The sequence below is a fragment of the Aythya ferina genome (assembly GCF_964211825.1).
Source record: "Aythya ferina genome assembly, chromosome: 3".
Taxonomy (NCBI): Eukaryota; Metazoa; Chordata; class Aves; order Anseriformes; family Anatidae; genus Aythya; species Aythya ferina.
The window spans coordinates 72,045,659-72,070,790 of record NC_140298.1 but is presented as its reverse complement, the minus strand read 5'-3'; the positions used below and the strand labels follow the sequence as shown (position 1 = coordinate 72,070,790).

The window sequence follows — 25,132 nt, the reverse complement described above, 5'->3', positions numbered from 1 at the left end:
TCAGTTGAAGTACATCAAACTTTAATGGATGCTGTCATTCAGAGCTAAAGGAGCTTTAACTTGATTCATGCAGGGAACACAGTTTTACTGTGCTTAATATTATTTGAATTCATAGCTCTGATTTGATTTAATTTTCCATTTAATGATGATTCGAACTATAAATGATATATCTAAACTTCTGCCTCCAAATCTGGAGTATATATGAAGAATAACTATCAGTTCTTCTTCTCCTTTTTTTCCCTCCTTTTTCCTTTTTTTTTTTCCTTCTCTATCTGCAATAATTTAATATTTTTTTATTTAACCCTGAAGAACAAAAGTATGTGAAATTTATGCTATGTAGTACTATCAATGAACACTTAGTTAAGTATCCAAGATTTTATTATTTCTTCTTGAAAAATCTGCTATTTTTATGGTTAAATATCATGGAAGTAGAACCTAGAAGTGTACCCTACCTGGAGATTGCTGTTGTGTTGCTGGGTCACCCATCAGTCTTTGATCCAGATGGGGCACCAACACCTGATTTCATTTCTTTTTAGTTTCTTAGAGCATGAATCATGGGCTTTTTGCTGGCTTTATGCAAGATAGCAGATACTGACCTAGCATGCAACCAGTGAATATGAAATTAAGCCATCACAAATTTTCAGATAGTTCTGAATTGTAGGTGAGTGTTGAATTAACAGTTTGTATTATGAGACTGCCTTTTTCGTGTAGTGTTGGAAAATTATTGTTGGCCCGTTTCCTAATCACACCACCTAATTTACATTCCCCTGTGTTTTTGTATCTGATAATTGTTTCCAGTGACAGTACTCCCCGGCAGGGTGTTCTTTGACCTTGAGTAATACACTTGTCCTTTACAAAGCAGGGGCAGAGCTAAATTCTGGAGATGGTTTCACCACATTCATCATGCCCAGTTGAGGAGGTGTGTCACTTTGCTACCCGGGTTTAAGTTACATTGTGTGTGCAACGTTTCCTGGCCTTCCCAGGGCTGGGCTACCTTCCTTCAAGCTGCAGGGAGTCACCTCCCTTTTCTGGGAAATATTGTCGTGAAGTCTTTGCACTTGAGCCCAGTCCTTCCAGCCACTGTGTCCTTTCACTCAGCAGAGCAGTGAAGGAGAGAAGAAAATGGAACACAGGTTTCCCCTTCGTGGGAGTGCCTTAGAAAACCTTAGAAAAATTGAAAATTGATCATAATTGGTATCTAATCTTGTTCATTGACCTTCTACAGGTGTTTTGGAAAACATCAGTTGCTGGCCCTGTTTGTTCGTAGGGAGATACAGTGAAGAGCAGAGGTTGTCAGGAATCCTAAAAGTGCAGAAACATTAGGATAAGCACTCTAAGTGTAGGCTAGTTGCAGTTTAAAAACCCAGACTGAAAGTTTAGGTTTGTGGAATTATGTACCTCTGAATTTTAAAGGTACGTTAGCAAAGTGTTTTTTTTTCCTCCCCCTCATTATGCAGACTGATCTTAGATGGCTTTAGGTTTAAGTATCTTTGTTACGTTGATGGGAAAGTCCTTTCTCTTTTCAGTAACAGGAGCATTTCTTCTAATCAACTGAAAGGCAAATCCAAAAATCTGAAAATATCTGAAAATCTTCAGGAATGACAAATAAGCCATATTGCTTTTCACCAGTTTACTTTCTCTAAATGTCTTCAGTTTATTTGTTGGTATAATCTGAGTGGAAGAATGTTATTTTATTTTGTTGTAGGCCCACTAAGGAGAAAAATCTTCTGTACAGAAGAGAGAGAGAGCTTAAGTTTCTCTATACTTTTCCATTGGAAGGAAAATGGTTGTTAATTCTGTGGCAGGCTGACCGAGTTTGACTACAAAGCCGGTCTTGTAAGAGAAGAGAGAGCATGGCATCTGATTTAAAAACAAAACAAAAATAGAAAAAAGAACCAGAGGTTCCATTTAAAATGTGCCTTTCTTCTTCCCTCTGCTCCAAAAATGCAAATTTGCCCTCAGTTGATTTAACTAAGCTGGTTCTTGAAATAATGGCTTGAAATAATGTATTTCTTGAGCCTCATAAATTAATATATTTGAAACATCATAAAGGAAGCTTGATTTTTCCAGAGGCAGATATTCAGTATTCATTTAGATGTGTTTTATTTCACAGCAAAGCCATGAAAATAAGTGATACACATAACCTATGCATTGGAGCCAAGTTAACATCGTATGATCTTAACGTCAGCATTTCCTTACATAGGTGTATTAAAATGAAGGTTCCTTGTTTTAGGTGTAATTTTATAATAGTTCTTTCTATTTGAAAATCCATGCCATGTTACACCATACTGGTTACTGAGAAATGGAAAGAATAGTATTTCTTCATATGTTCTTAAAGCAAAAGGCTAAAGTTAATTATTTTTATTTTTTTTTCTGGGAACCTCAAGAATTCAAAATGCAGTTCCTCTAGTTTCTATTCATTTATATTAGTTAAAATGTAATATTTTGGAGAAGTCTTTTGCCAAGCTTTTGTTTCTGAATAATGTTATTTAGCCATGCCAGACCATTTTGAGCTCCTGAAATGAAAATATTTATTCTATAAATGCTTGCTTGATCCTTGTCATAGGAGCAGGGTGTGACAGCTTTTCTGTCTTCTTCCTGTCCTGACATTTGGTGAGTTACTGGCTAGAATTCCCTTCAAGGTCTTTCTGTGTTTAGTTATTTTGTAGAATTTACTTTGTCTTTCTCTCGTGGAAGTTTGGAGTCCCAGCAGCTCAGGGGCTGTTTGATTTAGATGGATGGAAGTGTGGAAGGAAAAGCCCGAAGGAAGCTAAAGCAGCCTTGGGGGGATGCTTCAAGGATCTGCTTGGGGTAAAATAGGAGAATTAGAGCAAATGAGACTGCTTAAACTCATGCTTTAGGATACTTCAGCTTGTCAATTTTCATGTGAAGTCTGCCTTGTAAACTGAGGCATAACTCAGAGCAGTTCATGTACGAATGCCAGTTGTATTTTTGGCATTTCAGTTTGCCTTCCCACCTGGGTTTTGTGTGCCAGTGGCTATCCAAGGGTAGGGGAAAACAGACCAGCACACAGAAGATATCTCCCCTCTGAAGCAGAGCATTCTCCTCAAGTTTCTCTGGCAGTTTTTCTCTTTTTTTTTTTTTCCCTTTTTCCCCCCTCTTTTTGCATATCCATTTGTATATGTTGCCCACAACTTTTTGTGAGACCTCTAAAATGTGTGCCTGCCACAGGCAGCTTACAGCTGTATGGGCTGGCAAACCAACCTCTATACCAGTTTGGTTTCAAGTCATGACTGAGTCAAAGACTTTTTTTTTTTTTTCTTTTTTTACTTCAGCTTTGCAGTAGCTCTGGAAGTGGAATTTCCCCAGCTAGAAAAGGGAATCCAAACTGGAAAAACGCAAGCTTGAGAATCAATTCGGTTGCTCAACAAAGCTGGATTTTGAGGAGTTTTTTAATGTGGCATGCTGTCCCTGTTCCCTCTTTTTCTTTTTTTTCTTCTGGACTGGTAATTTTTGGATCTGTAGCATCCTTGTTGAAGCTAACGAAGGGTGGTTTTTACATGGTTAGTAAAATTAATAGATGCTTGTTTTTGTTTTTTAATTTTGAGAGATGTCCGTATTACTTCCCCGAGGGAAAAGCTGCAGCATGAATTCAGTATGGTAACAGGCATCAGAGGGTCTATGTGAAAAGAATAATATTAATAAGAGGGAGGAAAGGATGGAGGCTTGATTAATGGCATCTGAACAGGCTGGAATTTTTAAAGAGCCTGTGTGGGAGTCACATGATGATCTTTGTTCCTTTGAAAATCTCAACTTCAACTTAAAACCAATTTATCGTAGAGTCAGAATGGTTTGGGTTGAAAGGGATCTTAAGGACCATGTAATTCCCCGCCACCACCCCCTACTTCTCAGGGCAGGGACGCTTCCCACTAGATCAGGTTGCTCAAAGCCCGATCCAGCCTGTAAATTTCTGTGACCTATGGGGCTTTGAATATATTCAACACACAAGTAGATGGCTTTAAAATTTTGCAACTTCCAAGTGTCTCTTGTGAGCCATCAGGTTTATGCTTTGGTCTTTCCTGTGATGGCTTAGATCCACATCTCTGCCAGTGTAAGGGCTTGCTTCTAACCTTGGAAGCAAGTCAATGTATCGCCCATTGCATTTCCATGGAAGAAACTACCAAAATTTTCCCGAACAGATTAACGAAGTAGATCAAAAGGCCAGAGTAAACTGTGGGGAAGAAGTGGAAGACCTCTTAGAGGAGATGATCTGACCTCAGAATGCCTTTCTGAAGGTGCTTATGAGTTTTGTCTTCACTGACACAGAAATATATGTTTATGGTAAGATTTACTGGTGTAAGTCTTGCTGTTTTCTCTGATTTTTCTTAGTTTACCTTCACAGTAAGTTGAAAGTGTCTGTCTTCACCTCACTTCTGGAGGTGGTAGAAAGCATTATTTATCCAATGGTGAAAAAAATTTCTGTGAGAGTTACTTCCTTGAGGAATGTACATTCTGACTATTAAAGCGCTGAACGCCTTCCTAATTGATCGTTTTGTTTATAGTAGTAGGAGCATTACTCTTCTCCATCCTTCTCCCAGAAGTTGTTTTTAATTTTTTGGGGGAAAAAAATAAATAACTTTGTATACCTCAGAGAGCACGAGACTTCCTAGCTGCTAGTCATGCAACCATTACTTGTACACTACAGTGATAGACAATTTGCAGGCTATGTTCAAAGAGTTTTAAACAAATTCCTGTAGGAGCTGGCTGTTGGTACTTTTATTTTTTTATCTGCTGGAGGTGTCATCAATAAAACCCCACCAAACCCACCTTTTGTTCATCCTCTGTAAAAACACGGTACTACACAGACGTTGCATCACTGAATCTAGCGGCGGACTGTTAAATCAAATTCATCAGGTAATGAATTTCCTGTGATGATCGAGCTGCGAATGAGATATGCCATTTCCTCTGCTGTTGAGAAGCTGTTCCTGAGCCTTCATATTCCTGAGATGCCATCTTTCAGGGGAAATTCATCTGTTATCAGTTGTATCTGTTTGTTCTCCAACCATTGTTGCCATTCAGCATAATTATGTCTTTCGTCTTTGCTGCTCACGCCTTTGTATTTTGGTGGATATCAATCTAATTTCCTTTCAATAGTTGATTTGTTACAGTAATTGAGCAAGCTTTTTCCTTCCCTGTTGAGGGATGGACTGTATGCTCCTTTAATCACCTTTTCCCTGTATAAGGGTGAGTTAATCTCTGGTGTGTGTGGATGGGGAGATGTTTGAACATAATTAAAAACTGTACGTAGTATTTCAAAACTGTATCGCAGAAGACTTTTTAATTTGGATACTTATTTTTGTCTTTTAACAAGATAATGTCCCACTTTAGCTTTTTTATTCTTGTGTTTGCACTCTTTCTTATGCTGTCTCCCTGGCTAGACAGTCTTTTCTGTTTGACTTTCCACACCAAGTCCAGCTCTGCCTGACCCCTGACAGCTCGGATTTCCAGCCCTCTCTGCTTTTGTACCAATTCTGTTGCCAGCTGAATGTTTTCTCCAACATGGCAGGCTTTCCTATCGTGGCCCCCACCCCTCCCCTGCTATAAGAGATGCTCACATATGAGGGAAATGCTGAATGTCCCTAGTGAGAGAACTGACTCATCAAATAGCAGAAATGACCGCCAGTTCCACATACACTGTGAAGCTGCCAGGAATCCTGCAAGCTGCTTCATGCTGCTTGGGCTATCTGAAATAAGATGCTCTGTTCCCTTAGTAATAAACCCGAGCAGTTGCAGATCCATTTTGTGTTCTGGTTGTTGCCTTGTATTAAGGTGCATCAGGTGCACTGCAATCTTTCAAGTACTATAACAGTGTATTAGTCTCTTCCTTCTGGTGTTTGACTTGAATTAATCAAATCTCCAAGCTGATTTACTGCAGCACAAGACCTAAGAAAAATGGTTTTCTGTTTTTTTAATCCGGTTTATAAGTTTAAAGTTTATACAGCAATCCGTGGTGCAGAAAAGCTGTAGAGAGTGATTTACTGGGGCTCTGAAGTTGTCCTTAGGATTCTAGGAGTAACTAAAATGCACATCTGTGAAGTGTGTTTATGGTGAAGGAATGACATATAGCCATTTCAGAGAAAGGGTGCATGGCTTCACTGGTAGACGTATTTGTCATGTGTCAGCTCATAAAGTGGGTATTGGAGGGGTGAAACTGCAAGGAGAGCTATTAGAGAGCCCCTAGGCTGCAATTTTACCTAACTGTAGTCTTCCAAATCTTTTTTTTTTTTCCTTTTCTGCCTTGTATCTCCTGTTTGGATAATGCATTTAGAAATGACTTCTGTTCCCTCATTCGAAGAACTTCGGGTTGGGTTAATTCTCAACCTGTATGAAGGCAAGAGGCAACCCCTGCCCATCAGAGCAGAAACTGAGAGCACAAGTGGCAAATCTGACACGAGGTGAGTTAGGCTGTTCTGCCCAAGATAGGGGTAACTGAAGAACTGGATGCTACCCTGGCTTCCTTTAAAGTAACACGTGCTTTCAAAGCCAGTTAGTCACAAAACAATGATTCAATGGTTGGCGTAGTGGGTAAGTGTTTTGACAAAATTCTAATTAAACATGGAAATCATTAGGGTATGTAGTTGGTACAAGTAAGTTATAAATAGCTTTAAATACATCATTGGCTCCTACCTGTCAGCTGTAATGAAAATGCTGTTTCCAAAGTCTGTGATTTCATACAGCTACGTCTTAGATCAATACTTGTCATTGAAACAGTCGTCTCAGATGTGCTGATTTCCATGGCTGTGCTTTTTGGTTCTGCCCAACATATCTTCCCAGTGCTTCTTGAATCCTTCTCCTCCCCTTCACTCTCTGAACACCCATGAGCAATATCAGTTCGGTCCCTGTGGCCACCCTCTCTTCACCTGCAGACCATCTCCAGAGGAGATGATTTTTAGGTGTCCCTCTAACAGTTCTACTCGTGACTCAAGCTTTTATACTAAGCTACAGTTTTTGATCTCTTCTAGTTGGCATCTAGCATGACTGCAAACCCAGCTTAGCAAAAACAGATCTCATGCTCTTGACTCAATGTGTTGGACTTCAAAGTCACTGTTTCTTTGGTCTGGCTTCTGCCAGTAATGCAGCAGCTGCTCTGGGACCAATATTTCTGATGGCCAGAATGCAACAAAGCCTTGAAAAGCTTTTCTTCCACTTGAAGATTTGAGTTTTACATGAAATTTCCTTTGGCCTGCTGTTATGTTGAGGTTGTGGTTCAGAAGATGAAGGTATAAAGGTCTATTTTTCTCTAAGACTACAAAAGAACTTCCAAAATGTTTGTTTATTTATCCATGTTTATGTAAATGTTTGTTTATTATCCGTGGTAATTATTTATTATCCATGGTAATCCATGTAAATGTTTATTTATTACCCATGGTAAGCACTAAAGCATTCATTTGAGGTAGAAATATGAGACTAACACAAAAACTGAGTTGTCGTTCTCCTTACTCAATGTATTTATTCATCTCTTGCAGCACAGTGTAGGTAACAACCTTGTTTAAATATTCTTGATAATAACTGATGGCTAATTTCTGTTACATATTTTTAGATAGAACAAGGCGATTTGACAAGTTTTTGGTCTAGTTTTTAACATTTGTTGGTGTTTAATATAACTACAGAATGATTTAAGGTCAGGCAATCAATTCTGCAAATGTTCTGTATTAAATTATAAACATCCCCTGAAGTACGGCTGTTAATAGAGGTTTTGGTAAGCATTTATGCCTGTGAAGTGTGCTTTGTGACTGCTTCTCTTGAGGATAAAATATGTTTTTATTTATAAGCTTGGTGTAACCCCTGTGATCAAAGCTTTGGGAACATCTCAGAGTCTTTTCTATCGCAACTTCAAAAATAATATTTTTGCTTTTAATATGCTCATTTACAATATGACTTGGAAAAAAATGTTAGGTAGCCTCTTGAAATTCTTTAGGAGTCTTGATTTGCTTTCAGAGCAGACTTAAAAAGCAGGCAGGCAGAGAGTGTCTGTAATGTGCATGAGCAGACTTGGTCAATTTGGTGAAAACTCCTTCCGTATCTGTAGATATGGAAAGCAACTGTAGACTGTCATTCAGTAGCTAAAAACACATGTAATACGTTTTCTTTGCTTTCTTTGCCCTTACAGCATTCTGTTCTTCAACTTCAGGTCTGACACACAAATTCTGATAGAAGCTCAACACGTTTAACATAAAGCTAACATTTTCCCCATGCTTTTTGTAGAAATCAATAGGAGCTTGACTCTGAAAAATTCTGTTTAAATAAAGATGTTTTATCTGAAGTGAATCAAAAGATGCATTAAAAATAATCTGCTCCTTATAAATGAGCACATATTGTCATGGATAAGGAACTTACCACTTTTGTTAATATGAAAACATCCTCCTTTTTCATGACTTCCACGAAAAGGAAAGGTTTCAGGCTTTGCTTATTAATCAGGCTGCTCTGGTAGGTGACCACTGCTGCCTAAAAGTCCTCTGTTCAGACTGGCTTGAGCAGCGTTGTTGTTTAGCATATGGAACTGTATGTTCTTGGGCTGTTTCTTCCTGCAAAGTTGTTTTTTTATATTTTTTTTTTTTTGAGAGACTGCTTTCCTTCGTCTCATTTATGATGTGAAAACTTGAAATTATTTTAGATCAGTATTGCTGCTAACAGTGTCTTTAAGAAAAAACTAATAGCAATAATAATAAAATCACCTTCTAAAAGATTTTATTAAATTATATAAAAGGCAGAAGCATCACATCAAATCCCTACTGGAAATATTTTTGAGTATTATTGAAAACAAGGAAATACGGCAATATGTGTTGCTACGTGTCAAAGAGCTGCAATTTTAATCTCTAAGTTTTTGGTAGTTTCTAATTCTGAGAAGTAATATTACTATTTGTTAGGTGATAACATTTTTTTACTGCATCATATTAGTGATACGTGGGAATGACTACTGATCACTTTGTTAGGCAGGAACTTCTTTCAGAGCTAGAAGCCCTTGCTGTTAGGGAGACAAAGAAACAAAGAATATTTCCTGCCCGGTAGAAGAAATATTTAAATGATTTCATCTGTTGGAAAAGTGGAATAGATTTAAACAGTTTTAATCGTCTTTAGAAGACCTCGTCAGACCTCTTGTCTTGGCAGATATCTCTATAGCCAAAGGACAGTCTAATTTATAATTAAGCTTTTTCTTTATCTTTTCCCATGAAATAAGCATCAGAAGATGAAGACTTTTTCTGTGGAAAAAAGGGTAGATTTGTCTCTCAGATGTGCCTTGTAACATGCTCTATTTACTCTTCAGCCATTTGAAATGGATGCTTGGCAATTTATATAGTAGTGCTGCAGATGCAAGCAATTTCCAGATAAAACAGAAGTGATCAATCATTTTTGGGAAGACAGTGTCTCAGAAAAGATTCCATGGAAATGATATTTTTGGAAATATTTCTTCCTAGCTCCCACTGAGGATTGATCTAATCTGTCAGAGCCGGGACTCCAGCAGCAGTGTGTGCTTTACTGTGCTCTCTAATTATCAGCGTAATAATCACGAGACCTAGTTTAATCTGGCAAGCAAAAATAAGCTCGGATTTATTTCTGGGTTATCAAAGAGTAGTTGAAAGAACCATTAAAAACAGTTTTTGATAAACTTCCCTTCTGAAAACAAGAACCTCATTGACTTTGAGGCAAGTGAGGCAGGAGTGCAATGCAAAAAATGATCGGTAATGCAGGAATTATGTGGTAATCAGGAACTGTGCTGTTCACATGAAGGATGGCAAGCTACACAAGCTTCACGTTGGCATTTTTAAATTCTGATGTGTGCTTTTGGCAAGAGGACTGTCTAACGCATATGTAAGATAGAAGCTGAGGGTGAATGGGACAGGTGGGATAACCTGGGAAGAGGGCAGCATGGCTAGTGATGGCCACCTGTGCTTGCAGAGCAAGAAGCCCATCCTATGGAGGCTATCTGTATCCTAATTTTGACATTTCTAAGCAAGGTATTGAGTCAGTGGCAGCTTTTCTTCTAGGGCCTGTTTCAGGATTGCTGGTTTGTTTAGTTGTGGTAGGACACCATTATTGTTTTTCTGTTGTGTTGTTCTTTTTAACACGCATGGAAATAACACCGGCTTGTCTGTCTCTTTGCAGCTTTTACGAGAGTTGAAGCACCCTAACGTGATTGCGTTACAGAAGGTTTTCCTTTCCCACAGTGACAGAAAGGTTTGGCTGCTGTTCGATTACGCTGAGCATGACTTGTGGGTAAGTACAGATTTCCCTGAGCATTTGAGACAGTGTAATATAAGCTTGAACAAACTGAAGTGTGTGTGGTGTACCTTCATGTAACACAGATGCATACATTTCTTGCTCTGTAATTAAGGGTCTGACTGACATCCTGTTCTTAGTATACTTTGATCTTTCCTTTAAAACATGCAAAAAGCTCTGTAGATTTAATTTAATGTCAAACTTCGTTTTAAAGCTAAAACAGTTTTATTTTAACATTTAATTGGAGTTAAAGAGAATAAATTAAATCTTGCAAACTAGGGATTGGAAGTGCATTTAATATTTTCTTTTCCCTCCAGTTTTGCCAAAAAAAAAAAAAAAAAAAAAAGGACAGGAATTACTTTACTGAGTTCTCTCACTGAGATACAGTGGAAGTGACCAACATTCAACCATGTAATGTTGTAAACTTCAAGCAAAGTGCAATAGGATTTGATTAATCTACTGTACAGGTGGACATGAATGACAGCATGAGCTGAACTCAGATACAAATACTCAAGCTCTAAAACTTTCAAACCTTTCAATGAAGTGAGTTGCTTGGAGCTGGGTTAGAATTTAAACCCAAAAGATATCGAACACTTACTAAGAGTAGCCAATATGTTTGTTCTTCCTTTGATAGTACTGTCAAGGAGAGAAGGTGGTAATATTAATTTTGATAATGCTTTTTCAAGGCTTCAGTAATACACAAGTTGCTATTAATAATGATACTGGTTGCTCATTTTTGTTCAAGAGCATGTGCACTTGTAAATGACACAAAAATGTAATCTGGAAGACAAACTTGGACCATGCAAGTAGATATTTTTGGCTCAGAACAATTGAAGTCATGAGATTTCAGCCCCATCTTATGCTTAAAAATAATCGGATTTTGGTTGTACGGCAGCAGCTTTGTATTTTAGTTTTCTTCATCAAATTTCAGTGTACACAGAGTTTGTGTATTTCTCACAACTGGTGACAGTGAAGATGAACAGAAATGCAGCAGATAAAACCCTGTATGGATAGAAATTATTTGTGCGTCAGCTGGGTTTACTCATCTTAAAGACCAACCACAGCAACCACATTTTACTGCTACATTGAGTGACTTGTTTAAAACACCTTTTTTTCTAAACTTTTTCCATTTGAATTTATTTGGGGCATGTGCTTTTTACACTACATGGTGATTTTTCACATCATTTAACGCTTTAGATAAAGAATCGCTGTGGTCTGATGTTCTTGCCACTTGTTACGTCTGGCTGGGTATTGGTCATAATCTCTGTGAAGTTAATTCTTTTCCATTTTTTGAGATTGAATGTTTGTTGTACTAGTTATTTGATGTGAACTGGTCTCCTACTTCCTAACACTCTTACTTTTTTTTCTATGGGACATGCAACACAAATCATTTTTCCTTTCCTGTATAAATGCCCATGTTTCCTTGCTTCTTTAGCCTTTACAGGAATTCTTTTCCCTCCTTTGCATAAAATTGGCCATATTCAAGGCACTCTTGGTTCTGGCTTAACCTTGGTCCTCATTTCCTTTACCGTCAGCACTTCCCAAGCATCACTCTTGATTCCCCTTTTGTCTCTTTTGCTCACTCCCAACTTTGTGTCTTTTTCCACGCTGCCTCCTACACATGGAACAGCCTCCCAATTAACGTACGTAAAGATCCTTCACTATCCTCCTTCAAAAACCTCCTAAAAATCCACTTACCTTGTAACGCATTTCAGTAATACCAACCACTTGCCATTCTGTCTGTGTTGTGTTGTGTTTTGCATTTCCTGTGCTTTACAGCTTGTGCCCTCTCAGCAGTTTGGGGTAGAAATTGTACGAGGGGATTGGCACGTTGTGTTACTGCTTTGCACCACGTGCTCCCCCAGCATGACTTAAAAACAAAGTAAGTTTGGTCATCGTGGGTATCAGTGCAGGATTTAAGTTTTGATAGATGTGCCATTTCTAGAGAAACATGGATTCCCAAAGGCAAACAGTTTAAAATGCAGGTATCTTCGAGTTACTTACCAAGATTTGTCTTTAAGCATGGGAATTGTCCATGTTCAAAGCTGCCCGGCTTTAGTAACTCTTACCGGCTTCAATGAGAGGAGTAGATGCTCGTTACTTATAAGCATCAGATTAATTAAAATCATTACATCTTCAGCTTCTGTACTGGAACCATTTGGCAAGAGATGAATAAGCTGTATTAGATGCTATCTTTTTCTGTTCGTTTTGTAATGCTGAAAAAAACTGTCCCATTCTAATGAGGAAAAGTGATGGTGCCAATTAAGCTTATTAAAAAGTTCTTTTATGGTGAGCAACAACTTTTTCTTTTTAAACTTTGCATTTAATTTCCAAGGATCAGACTGCTCAAATCTGAAATTTAAGATAGCAACATACTTTATAACGTGCTGTAATTCCTGTTGATATCATTACCAGGGGATGAAGAAAGCTTATGCTTATTTAGAACTAGTTTTGACAGGTATTGATGAAGACTTACTGTGTTGTTACTGCCTACAAACATGCTCAGTTTGACTGCTAAACCTATCACGGATTTTTCCTTCATCACCTCTCAAGTTACATTATACAAAGCAATGTGTAAACGATTCATGAGATTACAGCGGAGATTGTCAAAGAATTTAGTATATCGTTTGACGATTTATACTTTGTGTTTATTTTAATTACCAAAATTCTCAGTGTAACTCACAAATGATTTCCTTGTGATTTTTCTGGGCTATTAGCCTCAGCTGGTAAAGTTCTTAGGATATTGAATGTGCCACATATGCTAACTTACAGCCTATTGTCTACACTGTCATCACTGCTTACATATGCCTACGCTATGAATTAAATGCAGGATTCCTTAGCTTGTACCTCACCATGTGCAAAGGAAGCATCTGACACAAGGTTTATAAAGGTGCATGGCCGCAGCTGTTACTGAATACCTCATCCATTATGGGCCACATCCTTTCTTAACTCTTGATAATTTGCTTCAGTCTCACACCTTTGCTATATGCTTGGATTGTCTGAAAGCTTCAGCTGCAGACGTTCACAGCCAGAGAACCAACTGTCTCTTGTTACTTCTCTAGCAAGGAACATTCCCTTTTTAATATTTACTCATAATGTCTTAGATGCTTTTCATTCAAATTGTGTCCAGATTTTCTCTCTCGATTAATTAATGTTTAGATTAAATATATATATATATATATATTAGCAACTTAATAGTTAACATATGCCTCAATTAATCTTAAGTCCTTAAGTCTATGGGTGGAATTGATACTATTTTTAAGTTACCTTTTCCAGTACGCAGACTTCACAGTCTTACAGTAAAACTATGCACGGATGAACAAGTGTCATTTCTTTAACTGATAACATCTATTTTACTTCTATGTTCTTTAATGACTTAAAAGAAAAAACAAGTTATTTTGAATGCATGTTTTTTGTTGTTTTATCAGTAAGGAATAACATTTGTATATAACTTTCATGTATGTTCCTTTATGTCTTAAGTAGTGTATTGCTGTTTCAGAACTTCCTATGTAAAACTTTGAGACATTATTCAAAATTATATTAAAAGCATTAAATGCATGGTGATTACTTAATTGGACTTCTCTTAAAGATTGATGTGAGATCTGCACTAGGGATGAATTCTATTTCTTGAAAGTGTAGTTACTTTTAGCTATTGGAGAGGTTATAATACTGAGAGATTGTGTTTCACTCTCAACTAGTCCCCTATACTTCTATACCATCAGCTTTTTAATGCTGGTAGTAATTCAAGCGCACATTTTTTAAGTACTGCAGACAATGTGATCAATGTGTTCAATTCCACAGTCTCTGTATCTTTAAAAAGGATTTTAACATTGTAAAAAAAAGATATCGTAACTCATTTTTATATTTTGAATTAGTAGGGTGTCTCCTTTTCTTGCAGAGTACAGAGTTAATTCACAGTCTTATTTAACATGTATGTGTAATTTCAAAGCTTTAAGGTCCCCCCCTTTCTGGAAATCTGTGTTGTAACAATTTAGAATGATTCAAAAAATTTATTTTTTTAACTTCTGAAAACTAGTGACACTTTTATCATGGTAAAATGTGTTGAATGTGTTTTATAACTCTAAAAACTTTGCTGGTTCTTAATAAGTGATTAAATTATTGAAAAGTATTGGATGATATTGAATGTGATCATACATTTGCTATCAAAGACCAGTTAAACAATGGGCATTTCTAGGTTTTGTTGAATGTTTGTATCTTACTGCATTCTATTGATCTCCAAGAAGTAACTATTTAATAGCATATATCACTGAGAAACTAAAAATTCAGCTCAAAGTTAGCTTTGATAATAATAAAAATATATAGGCAGACTGTTTTTGTGCTATATGGAATACTTGTTGCATATATATTCTGTTTTTTTAAAAATTTAGGATAGGGGGTAGTCATGTGTACTTAAATTTAGGATAAGGGTAGTCACGTGTACTTAAAAAAATAATCATCAAGTAATGAAAAGGAGAAAATACTCCTGTATGTGAATTTCATAACACTCTTCCTCGCTCAATATCTGAAAAAATATACTTTAATAACTGAAATTATGTTCTTGTATACTAAATAAAATGGTGAGGGTGTTGCATACTGATTTGTGCAATAACCTTGCAAATTTGTTTAATCATGTGAATATTTTCTAATAGATCTGAGGTTTTAAGTCTTCAGATCTAGTGCAATCGGTTGTAACTCTTAACTTCCTTTAGGCTTCAGTTTAGCTTTTAATCATGAGAGTGATCCAAATGCTAGTCAATCACAAAGATTTTTACTTACTTGAAGATAGCTTTCTCAGTGTAGCAGTTTAATTTTTCTCTTCTAATTTCCTGTAGCCTCATCTGTCGTGTACATATTTTCCAGTACAGGATTCTGCTAGATGAGGGAAGAAAGTAAGATTTATTGAAGGGAGTGGGCTGGAATAGTTTTTGATTGCTTTGAAGTTACAATTTCTATCATCAGCCATTGTTAGAGAAGGCTGTCTCTTTACACCATGATTTATCCGTTCCAATTATAGTAGATAGGGTGGTTTTTTTTGACACAAAAGTGGTAGCTGGGCTTATAGACAGCAACACTATTCCTTGTTGATAGCTGTCTGGCCTGAGAACGCACTTGTCATATCACGAAAGGCTTAGATTATTTTGCTGTCTTCTTCTGCTAAAGCTGTAGGGAGTTGAGGGTAGTTTGTTTAACAGTAGCAGGAATACTTGGTATTTCAGATATATACTGAAAGGATAGTTGAATCCTGACTTCTTAAGATTATTGTATGGACTTTTTTTTTTTTAACATGTTTAGCTCTTAAAGATCTAGAAAAACTAGAGACTTCTGCGAAACCAATACTGAATCTGTTTTCTGTTCACGTTTACTCTCTGCTTCAAAGTTTAGGTATGTAGAGTAACGTTTAGCAAACGTAATGTATTAAAGATGCTTTCAAAATTACTTAAAATGTTGACCTCTTTTCACTCAGAAATAGATTATTTTTCAGGCAGTGTGGTTAATGGGACTCTAAAGAAAATACTTGAGAATGGCGGCAGAACAGCACTGTTTAGAGAGAGGGTGCTGAAGCTTATTTTTTTCTCCTCCTCTTTCTAAGGACCACTGTGTGACGTTTTAATGCACCCCAAATTGGAGACTTAATCTCTGTAGAAATACTTTTACCCGCTTTTGTTTTGATATGATTTTAGTTTGCTTGTGATATACCCTGGACAGATTTTTTGTGTCTAAACTTTGGTGTCTGAAATTAGTTCTAAGCTTAGGCTTGTGAAGCTGTGATTTATTTTTGCAACAAGAAATGTTAGTCAGGTTACATGGCTCTGTCTTTGCTTCATGTTTTTGAAAATTGTGCAAACAATGCACGTTTAGTTTTTGTACCACTTTTGGATTTTATTTTTCCATATCCTTTGAAGTGCTTTAACACATAACAATGCTAATCACCTTCATTTGAGTATTGATTGCTGAAGAGAGGTTTAAAGTGAGACTTGAAGCTTTATATTCTGAACCTTTTTCTTGACCCTGGCACAGATTTAATGTGTATGTAACCTCCATCACTTTTGTTTATAAAGCCTAATTTTACTTTTTACTGGTGCATTGGAATTGTCTGACATGCTTGTGTTTTATTCTCAAAAGTTGGGTGAGGGTTTGGATAGAAAGAAGAGTTTTGCTGAAGCAGAGCAGACAATTTCCATCAGCGGGGAGAAGCACTTGCGTTGACAAGATAAAATTTCATTTTGATGGAAATGCGTGTAGTTTTAAAACAAGAATTTATTTCAGCAGTAGAACTCAAAAAATCATATTTTCTAGGGAGTTGTGTCTTGAGGTCAAGCTCCTGTAGGGATCATCTCATGTCTGTTGAGGTGACAGCTTGTACTGTAACTTCTTTTAGTAAGACATATGTGAAATGTCTCCTTTAGGGACTCGCTTCCATGAAAACTTTCCACATCTAGCTTTGTTTTAACCACTGTCATACTGAACAGCAGTTCTTGAAATTAGGAATGGGATGAAACAAACAGTGTGTGTTTGTATCAGCTTGACTTCCTTACAAGGAAAATAAAATTAGGATTTTTTTGAATGCTCATTTAACTACTTGATGTAAATGCTAGGGGGTTTCATAGAACAAACTAATTCAATTTGGTCTATATTTCTTGCATTCTGTTTGTATTACTTACAATGGAAACTTTAGAAAATGTGTGTAGCTCCTCATGAGCCAATTTTCAAGCCAATTCCAATACTGTGGGCAACACAGAAGGCACATGAACTACTGGATTGGATACTGTTTCATGAGTTGCAATTGTATTTTCATTCAGAATGCTTAATTATATTTCATTTCTTTATCTATTGCCATTTGCATGGTCTTGGATTTGCTAAAGTTAAAATGGTTTTGCCATGCAAAAATGAGCAGAATTGCTCAGGTGAAAATTCCCTTAGTACATGTATAGCTGTGGTGGTACAGAATCTTTGGCTATGCGCCTGACCTGCCTGATCTGAGAAACTCCTGTCAAATTATGACAATTCATTTATTTCTGTTGTAGTGCTCTTATTTTTCATTTCTAATTTTTATATGAGGAATATTTTCCTACAACAGTGGTAGGGACTATACAGCTATATTTCTGAAGTTACAAGGAAATGAGTAATAAGTAAAAGCTTGGGCTTGTTGCCACCAGTAGAAAAGATGCCGGTGAGTAATGGCACCAGTTTCCCCTTCTGTTTCTTAAAGCAGCATTAAAATTGCTGTTCAGTGCTGCTTGTGTGTAATGCTCTTTTTAAAAAATATATATTTGGGTAGTTGCATATGAGAAATTTGGGGAACTATTTTTTTTTTTTTTTTAAACAACCCCCTTGAGAATTGGCCGTGATCACAAGCACTGTGGGTGCATTCCAGTGGCATGGGGCAAATACAGCTTTTCAGTTCCTTTTACTATTTGGCCCTGTGGTATGTTTTTGAGAACTGAACAGAAATTAAACTGTGATGGGGTGAAATTAGCTCTTGTGACTAAAATAAACAAGTTTATATCAGTAAGTATGCAATAATAATTTTTATTTACTTTTGTAGGAAACTGAATGTTATTTAGTGGTGATATTGCTTGCTAGAAAGAAAAACTATCGGATGTAATTATCTGAAATTCAGAAATATGTACAGTAGACATTGACTTAAACTTAGACATGTAAAGATAACCCTGTTTGGATAAAGCTATGTTATCTTTATCTTGGTATTATTAATTTTGAAGATCTTGCTGCTGTCAAAGTTGTGGTGTTTTTGACATTTATTTCCCCTGTGCATTGTAATGAGGATAGGAAATTTTGAAGGTGATGTAAACCTGTCCCATGGGATGTCTCGCTAGACATGACGTGGGCCATTTGCTGTGTGTGGCTCTGGCAGAGCAGGGGCCCTCTTCATGCTGAAGCACCTGGGGACAGGGGGCTGTCCATAGCTGCAAGCAAGAGTTTTCCTAATTCTTTTGCAAGAAAAGAAGACTGGAAAAAGCTCACAGCCAGCAGCATGCAGGGCTTTTAATCATAGAACCACAGAATATCACAAGTTGGAAGGGGACCCACAGGCATCGTCATTCCAACTCCTGGCTCCACACAGGACCACCCAAAAATCAGACTATGCCTGAGGCTTGGTGCCATGCCCACGGCCCTGGGGAGCCTGTCCCAGTGCCCGACCACCCTCTGGGTGCAGACCCTTTCCCTAACCCCCAGCTCCATGCTGTCCCCTCGGGTCCTGTCACTGTCCCCAGAGAGCAGAGCTCAGCGCCTGCCCCTCTGCTCCCCTTGTGAGGGAGCTGCAGGCCGCCATGAGGCCTCCCCTCGGCCTGCTCTGCTCGGGGCTGAGCACACCAAGGCACCTCAGCTGCCCCTCACATGTCTTGCCCTCCAGACCCTTCAGATCCTCAGAGCCCTGAGGATCCCCACTAAATGACAACGCTATGAGGATTGAGAGAAACAAGGTCACTTAAGTAGCTGAGCTGAAAGCAGACAGAAAGGAGCCTTTGACTGGGACAAACCAGCACATAAGCAAGATGATGTAGGATGATGTATCTAGGTGGTATTTGACAGTCAAGAAAGAGCAAGCTCGTCCTTTCCATGTGCTGAAGTGGTAGCTTGAGCTAGGAGGTCTGGCTGAGAGGCAGGGTGCTTTACCTTAGCTCTGCATTGATACAGTTGTGCTAGCTCTGGTTTAGAGGTACCTCACATTCAACATAAGGCTGGATACGTGCCTCAAAAGTTCATGTAGGCATGCTCATGGAACAGCAGAAAAAGAGGAAACCTTCCCATCCTGTACCCTCAAAAAAGTCTTGCTCCAGTGGGTGGCCTTGGCATGCTACTAGTTGCTTCATTAATAAATAGCATCCTGCTCCTTTGTGGCTCTCCCATTACTTTAAAAGTCTTAGTGCTTTAATATTTCAAGGGACAAAGCCTTCAGCTCAGGGTTCATGGTTCATTTGAAGAAAGTTAGCAACAACGAGAGGGCAGGGACAGAAAGCAGGGGGCCCACCTAGTGCCTTTGCACTCAGGGGATGCAGCTGAGACAGCTCTACTGGGGCCAGAAGGGTAGAGTTCCTCCTGAAAGTACCAGGTGCTGATGTAGTCACGTGGTGGCCTAGGAGAACCTTTGCAATTTCATTTTCTGTGTTCCTGTATTACAATGTTTTTTGTGGATCCTAGACAGTTTTTAAATAGGCATAAAAATCCGTTTTAGTGGTTGCATGTGCATTGTTTTACCAGGGTTGAGCTTGGTTTAGGGCACTGTGTGTTGTATGTAACCCGTGACTTTTGGTGCTTTTGTGTTTTTTTTTTTTTTTTTTTTAATACTGTGTATTAATAAAGATAATAATTGTGGATGTTAGAGTATGGTTACTGCTTTGTAAATCATACTGTAATTACCTGTGAAGGTGGTTATCCTGTGAGCATTGTACAGTACTGGAAGGTAGGGGCTCCCAGTTGAAAATGTGACACAAGATCACTTTGTGACATGACAGCAAGAAAACTCTTCTGGAGAAGTAATTCCTTAAAGCTTTCCAGTATACTTTTCAGAGTGATCGCATAATTACAGAATCAGGTACTGAGAGCTTTGTTTGCTGGTCCTCATTTATATATTAATCTAATACTCTTGCAGATTTCTTTAAAACTTTTTAAATATACCGACAGCCACTGTTGTGTTACATGTAGCAGTGAAAAGATCCATGGACACTTTCATTTTAATAGGGACTAAGCAGTTTTTTTTAAATTTACTTTTTAAAAAAATTCTCTTTAAACAATATCTACACATTTACCAGGTGCAATTTAACAGTGACTGAAGCGTTAGGAGTGGCTGAAGTTCGGTGAAAGCCAGAGGTGACGTTAACCTGTAACCACTTTCCTTGGGATCGTTAGTGACAGATGTAGTGGAGGGTGCTGCTGGCGGGAGCAGAGGTCTAATGAAAGCACGGCCATTGACTATCTCTTACGTTTGGAGGGGGATGATCTCGAGCTAGACAAATCCAGTTTTAAAAATTGGGTAATCAGTAGTCTTGTTGCTGTACAGATTAGCATTTTGAATCACTTTCATTAAAAATGCAAGCTGCTTTTGCAGCTTCTGTCTCACAAAAAGCACATAATTGGAAACTATTTTGTTATTTGTGATGCTTCTTTGAACCTCCTTCAAAAAGGGTGCATATTTTTTCATCTGAATGAATGGATTTCATTGTTTGCTTAATGAAAGTATGTTGAGATTGCATAGCCCCTTGAGTAACATCACCTCACCTGAGGATTGAACAGGTAGAAGGGCCTCACCCCGCTCGTTACATGGTGCAGCAAAACCAAAACTAACCCATCATCTCCATGTTGATCTTACAATAAATATTAATTAGTGTATGAATATTTCATGATCTCTCAGCAGTCTTTTCATTATCTTTTTTTCATTATTTCAACTGACTAATGCGAGGGTCCCTTTTTGCATTCCATGTTTTTTTCAAGTGATACTTGTCCTCTTGTGGACTGACTGACTTCTGTAATCTAGGAATGACTTCCTTGTCACCATCAATGAAGTATACGGCCAAAACTTGGAAGTGGGAATGTAACCATTTTTAGATGTTTTCACATAATCTCACCCTAATGATGTGGGATTTTGTTTCATCTTTCTCTGCTGGATTCTGATTTTGGGGGAAATGTTAAAGTGTAGTGATAGGTACTCTGTCCTGGGTGGTTTTGGAGGGTAAGGAAGGGGGTGAGAGCATAGAGCACAGGCCTCTTTCCAGTATATGCTGCTGGTTTGGAAGCTTCTGATCTAGCAGTGGTGTGGGTAAGAGGATCCCCAATGGGTAGGAGGGAGGGAGGAGAATGTCCAAGAACTTTTACTGGAGGTAAGTAGCCAGTCTTCAGAAGTTACCAAAAGCTTGACACCTATTTTTAAAGCAACTTGGAAGCTAAAAATGATTTAAGAAAATTGAAAGTACATCACAATTATTTTTAATTGCAAATTTCAACAAACTTTGTATTTCATTTCATTATTTAGTGTTACTATTAAAAAAAAAAAAAAAAGTGTTGTTATCTAACAAGCTTCATGTATCTACTTGTTTTATTTCTAGCATATTATCAAGTTTCACCGTGCCTCAAAAGCAAACAAAAAGCCCATGCAGCTGCCAAGATCTATGGTTAAATCACTACTCTACCAGATCCTTGATGGAATCCATTACCTCCATGCAAACTGGGTGCTTCACAGAGATCTGGTAAGTGTTGCATGCTGCACCTGGTTAAGGAAGTTTCACTTGCCTGTCATGGGGTAGGAAGAGAAAAGTCCCTATTAGTAATCTTGCATATCGATCCGTACACTCTTCCTGTTATTGTTGTGGGAGACCGATGGGGGTTTTAAACATGAAAACAAACAATGTTTTTACATTGTTCTTGTCTGAGTCATCTGAGCCCGGACAATGACGCTAGATCCGGTGAAAGGGCTGCAGATACCAATATCCGAAAACAGTATATGAGCCAGCTGGTATACATTCATTGAACTTTCTTATAGGTTTGTGCACTACTTTGAAAAGGCACTTAGGGAAGTGATTGATACTCTTGTACATTGTTTGGCTTACGTGCAAGTTACCATAAAAGCTAGTGAAAGAGGAGTTTTTTCGTGGAATATTTCTTTTCCATGTGATATTTTTTCTGACCGTGGGAAGAGAACTTTGAAAGAGTTGTCATCGTAGAAATTTCTCATGACCTGAAGTGGCTCTTTAAGTTGATTGCAGATTACGAGGGCAGCCAGTTGCCTTGTCTTAGTTACCCTTTCCCCTTGAAGTTTCCCACCACTCCTAATACTTAGGCGAGTTGCTCTCAATGGTTACAAAAAGAGGAATATTCATATGGGTAGAGTGCCTGCTGCCACGTACATTATAACGAGAATTTTTGGTGTGAGACAAACAACATGGTGGTTAATACGATAAATCTGTTAGTAGTTATGCTGCCTTGGTAGAGTAAGATCAGTAGTAGGTATGGTGGGAAATAAAATGTGATCTGTGTATGAAGCCACTGTCTTCATTTGGTTGGATATTTCTCAGTTGTCTTGGTAAATCAAACCAGGGATGCGTGTCCAGGAGCTTATAATCACTGTTGTAGTTTAATAAGTAAACATAGAGTGTTCTCAAGTCTTTTAATAATAATTAAGGGGTTTTATATTCATTTTTGGATGCACGTTGAATGTTTTGTTAAAAGGTTATGAGTAAGTTAAGACAGTCCCAGAATGGAAGTTAGAGATGTCTTCTGAAATAAATTTAATTTTAGTCATAATACCTGGTAACAGTGGCCAGAATTGGGGCGTAGGTTTTGGTATGGATCATTTTTTACCTTGTTCTCTGGGATTTGTTGTTGATCTTTCTGTGAAATTCCAGATGTTAGTATATTTGTAGGCTTTTTTTTTTTTTTCCTTTGGAAGAGTAGCCATGAGCAAAACCAGGAAGCAAGTACATCTTCAGCTCTCATGCTACAATTATTGCTTTCCTAAGGAGACAGCTGCTGTTTTGCCTGATTTCTGAGATGTAAGATGTAGTTAAAAGGAACACCTGAGAAGTCTATATTCAGCTATGTGTAAGGGAAACATATGTATTCATATATGCAGTCAAATGCCATACATGAACTTGTTATCTTGATAGGAAATACAAGATGGTATTTAGGATAACAACAACAAATACCCTAGAGAATTTTCTTTCAAGTGTTTGTATTTCCAGCCTGCAACACCCCGTGTTTTGCATGACCAGTGCTGCTACTTTACAGGTTGTATTAGTTGTTGATGTGTTACAGCAAAGCTGGTGCATACTGTCTCCCACTTTTCTATTTGAACTTTGGGAATTAAGGGCTGCTTTTATGAAAAAGACCGTTTTTCATATCACTGGAATGATAGTGCTTGACTGATGTTATATTTGCAAAGGGAGAAGAATAGAAAGTTGTGAAGTCTAGTGTGTTCTTGTTATGCAAGTAAGTTTAAACTAATTCTTGGTTCCCTCAGTGAGAGAAAGGAAAAACATTAAGAATTGCTTTGGTACAGTGGTGACTTAAAGGTATATTCGCAATTCTTAGTTTTTTTAATCATTGCAGATCTCTGAAGGTATTTCAAATCATTGGTTTGTATCTGGAACACCAACCAATTGATGGTATTCTGCATGTGTCATGTCTGCTCTTGAAATTAGTATTAATACGATCAGTTAGTAATCAATTTTAATTCAAATAAGTGATTATATATGTATTATTTTTGTTTATACACTCATATCTCTGATTTTTGCTTCTAAGAATCATACCTCAGGCCCAATTTCACTAGGTTCAGCTTCTTGTGTGATAACAAGAACTAAATCTTCAGTGTCGTCTTAAGACAAAGCACAGTTCATCTGATGCTTTTTCCCTTAGCTCCTTTAGTTCCACGGGAAAAATATTTTTCTATTTCATACAAGCCAATATTTTGCATCAAGACACCTTGTACTTTCCTGGTTTAATATAACTCTGTTCCTACTATTTTTAGCATGTGTTTGGATGTAGACCAAAGATGGTGACATCCATAAAAGTCGTGTTATGCTTATTTCATTGCTTTTTCTTTATTTGAAAATTAGGTTCTCTAAGAATATATCATGTAATATTAGTTAAATTCTCCTCAGCCACAGAAATGACCTTTTAACAAGTGTTGCAATAAAAAAACAAACACGAGAGGTTAGGCATGAGAGGTTAGGTACTTGCTTGGGGGTATTTCAGGAACAGGGTTTAAATCTTAAATTGGTGTTGTCTGAAATCAAAAGACGTTTTAAAGAAGACAGAACACCACATGTGGTTTTAAAAAAGTCTCATCCTCAATGGATCCGTATTATTAAATACCTTAAAATTGTTACCCTAAAGTTATTTTTAAGATCAGCAAAATTGTTATAGAGTGATAATCCAGACCTGCAATACGAATCATCATGTCCTTGGGTTGAGCTAAGCGATAGTTTCCACCACAAGGAGACAGTCTCAGTCTCCTCTTCAGTACCACCAAGGCATTGCCACCCATTTTAATTAGCTGGTGGATGACACTCGTCTAACTCATGGTAAGCTCATTTAGGGAGTTAAATGTGGAGAAAGCATTCAGTTTTCTCCCAAAGCATGAATTTTCTGTGGGGTTAGCTCCCTGGAAAGTGGGATGTGTGCAGGAGCTGCTTGGTGCAAGAGCAGCATGAGATTGCAGAGAGTGGCAGAAAGCAGAACAGGTTGTTCTGGCATCACCTACAAGTAGAACGGATCAATTTATTGCTAAAATGCATTTTTTTAAACTTAGGGGAAAGTGCAAGTGTGTTTAACAGATCTCGTTCCATTGCAATTCTAAATTTGTGTCTGCCTTTAATCTCTTCTGGTGTAAAATTTATGTCAGATTAAACTGTCAACACAAGTCCAAATTCAGGAAAGCACCCAAGCTGAGGCAAATGATAGTACCAGAGAAGCTTGTACTCAGACTTCTAGAAATATAAAAATAATTTAAGGTCGTGTGTAGTTTAATTTCTTGTAATGTTAGGGCTATTTTGTTTCTGGTTTTCTCATCGTGGAAAGAGCTCACTGGCTTTCAGGTATAATTTTTTTTACTAAGCTGTTAAAATCTGTCATTTAAAAAATATTTTGCAGTAACTTTCTGTACTTCTAGATTGAAATCAGTGCAGAATATGGGACAGGATCATTAGGGTTTCTGATAGGTTTGGGTAGCATGGTGTCCGCTTATTCAGCGTGGAATTGATGTAAGTCTATAAAAACACATACATCTGCTGTCCTCTCAAGTCACCTGGAATGCTATTTGGTTATCAGATTGTGTGGTGTTGGGGGAAGATAATTTTGTATTTTCCTGCTTCGCAGAGGCATCTGCAAATGGAGATCTTCCATGTACCGTTCACAGTGTGGGTTCATGGAAACAAAAGAA

General features: G+C 37.7%; 1 protein-coding gene across 1 annotated transcript in view; it reads left to right on the top strand.

The window, feature by feature from the left end:
* CDK19 (cyclin dependent kinase 19) overlaps positions 1-25,132 on the top strand; it is a 111,557-nt gene that overhangs the window by 31,629 nt on the left and 54,796 nt on the right. Inside the window, exons 3-4 of the mRNA XM_084514562.1 lie at positions 10,126-10,236; positions 21,303-21,443. Of these exons, the coding sequence (XP_084370688.1) occupies positions 10,126-10,236; positions 21,303-21,443 (252 nt within the window). The remainder of the gene's footprint in view (positions 1-10,125; positions 10,237-21,302; positions 21,444-25,132) is intronic.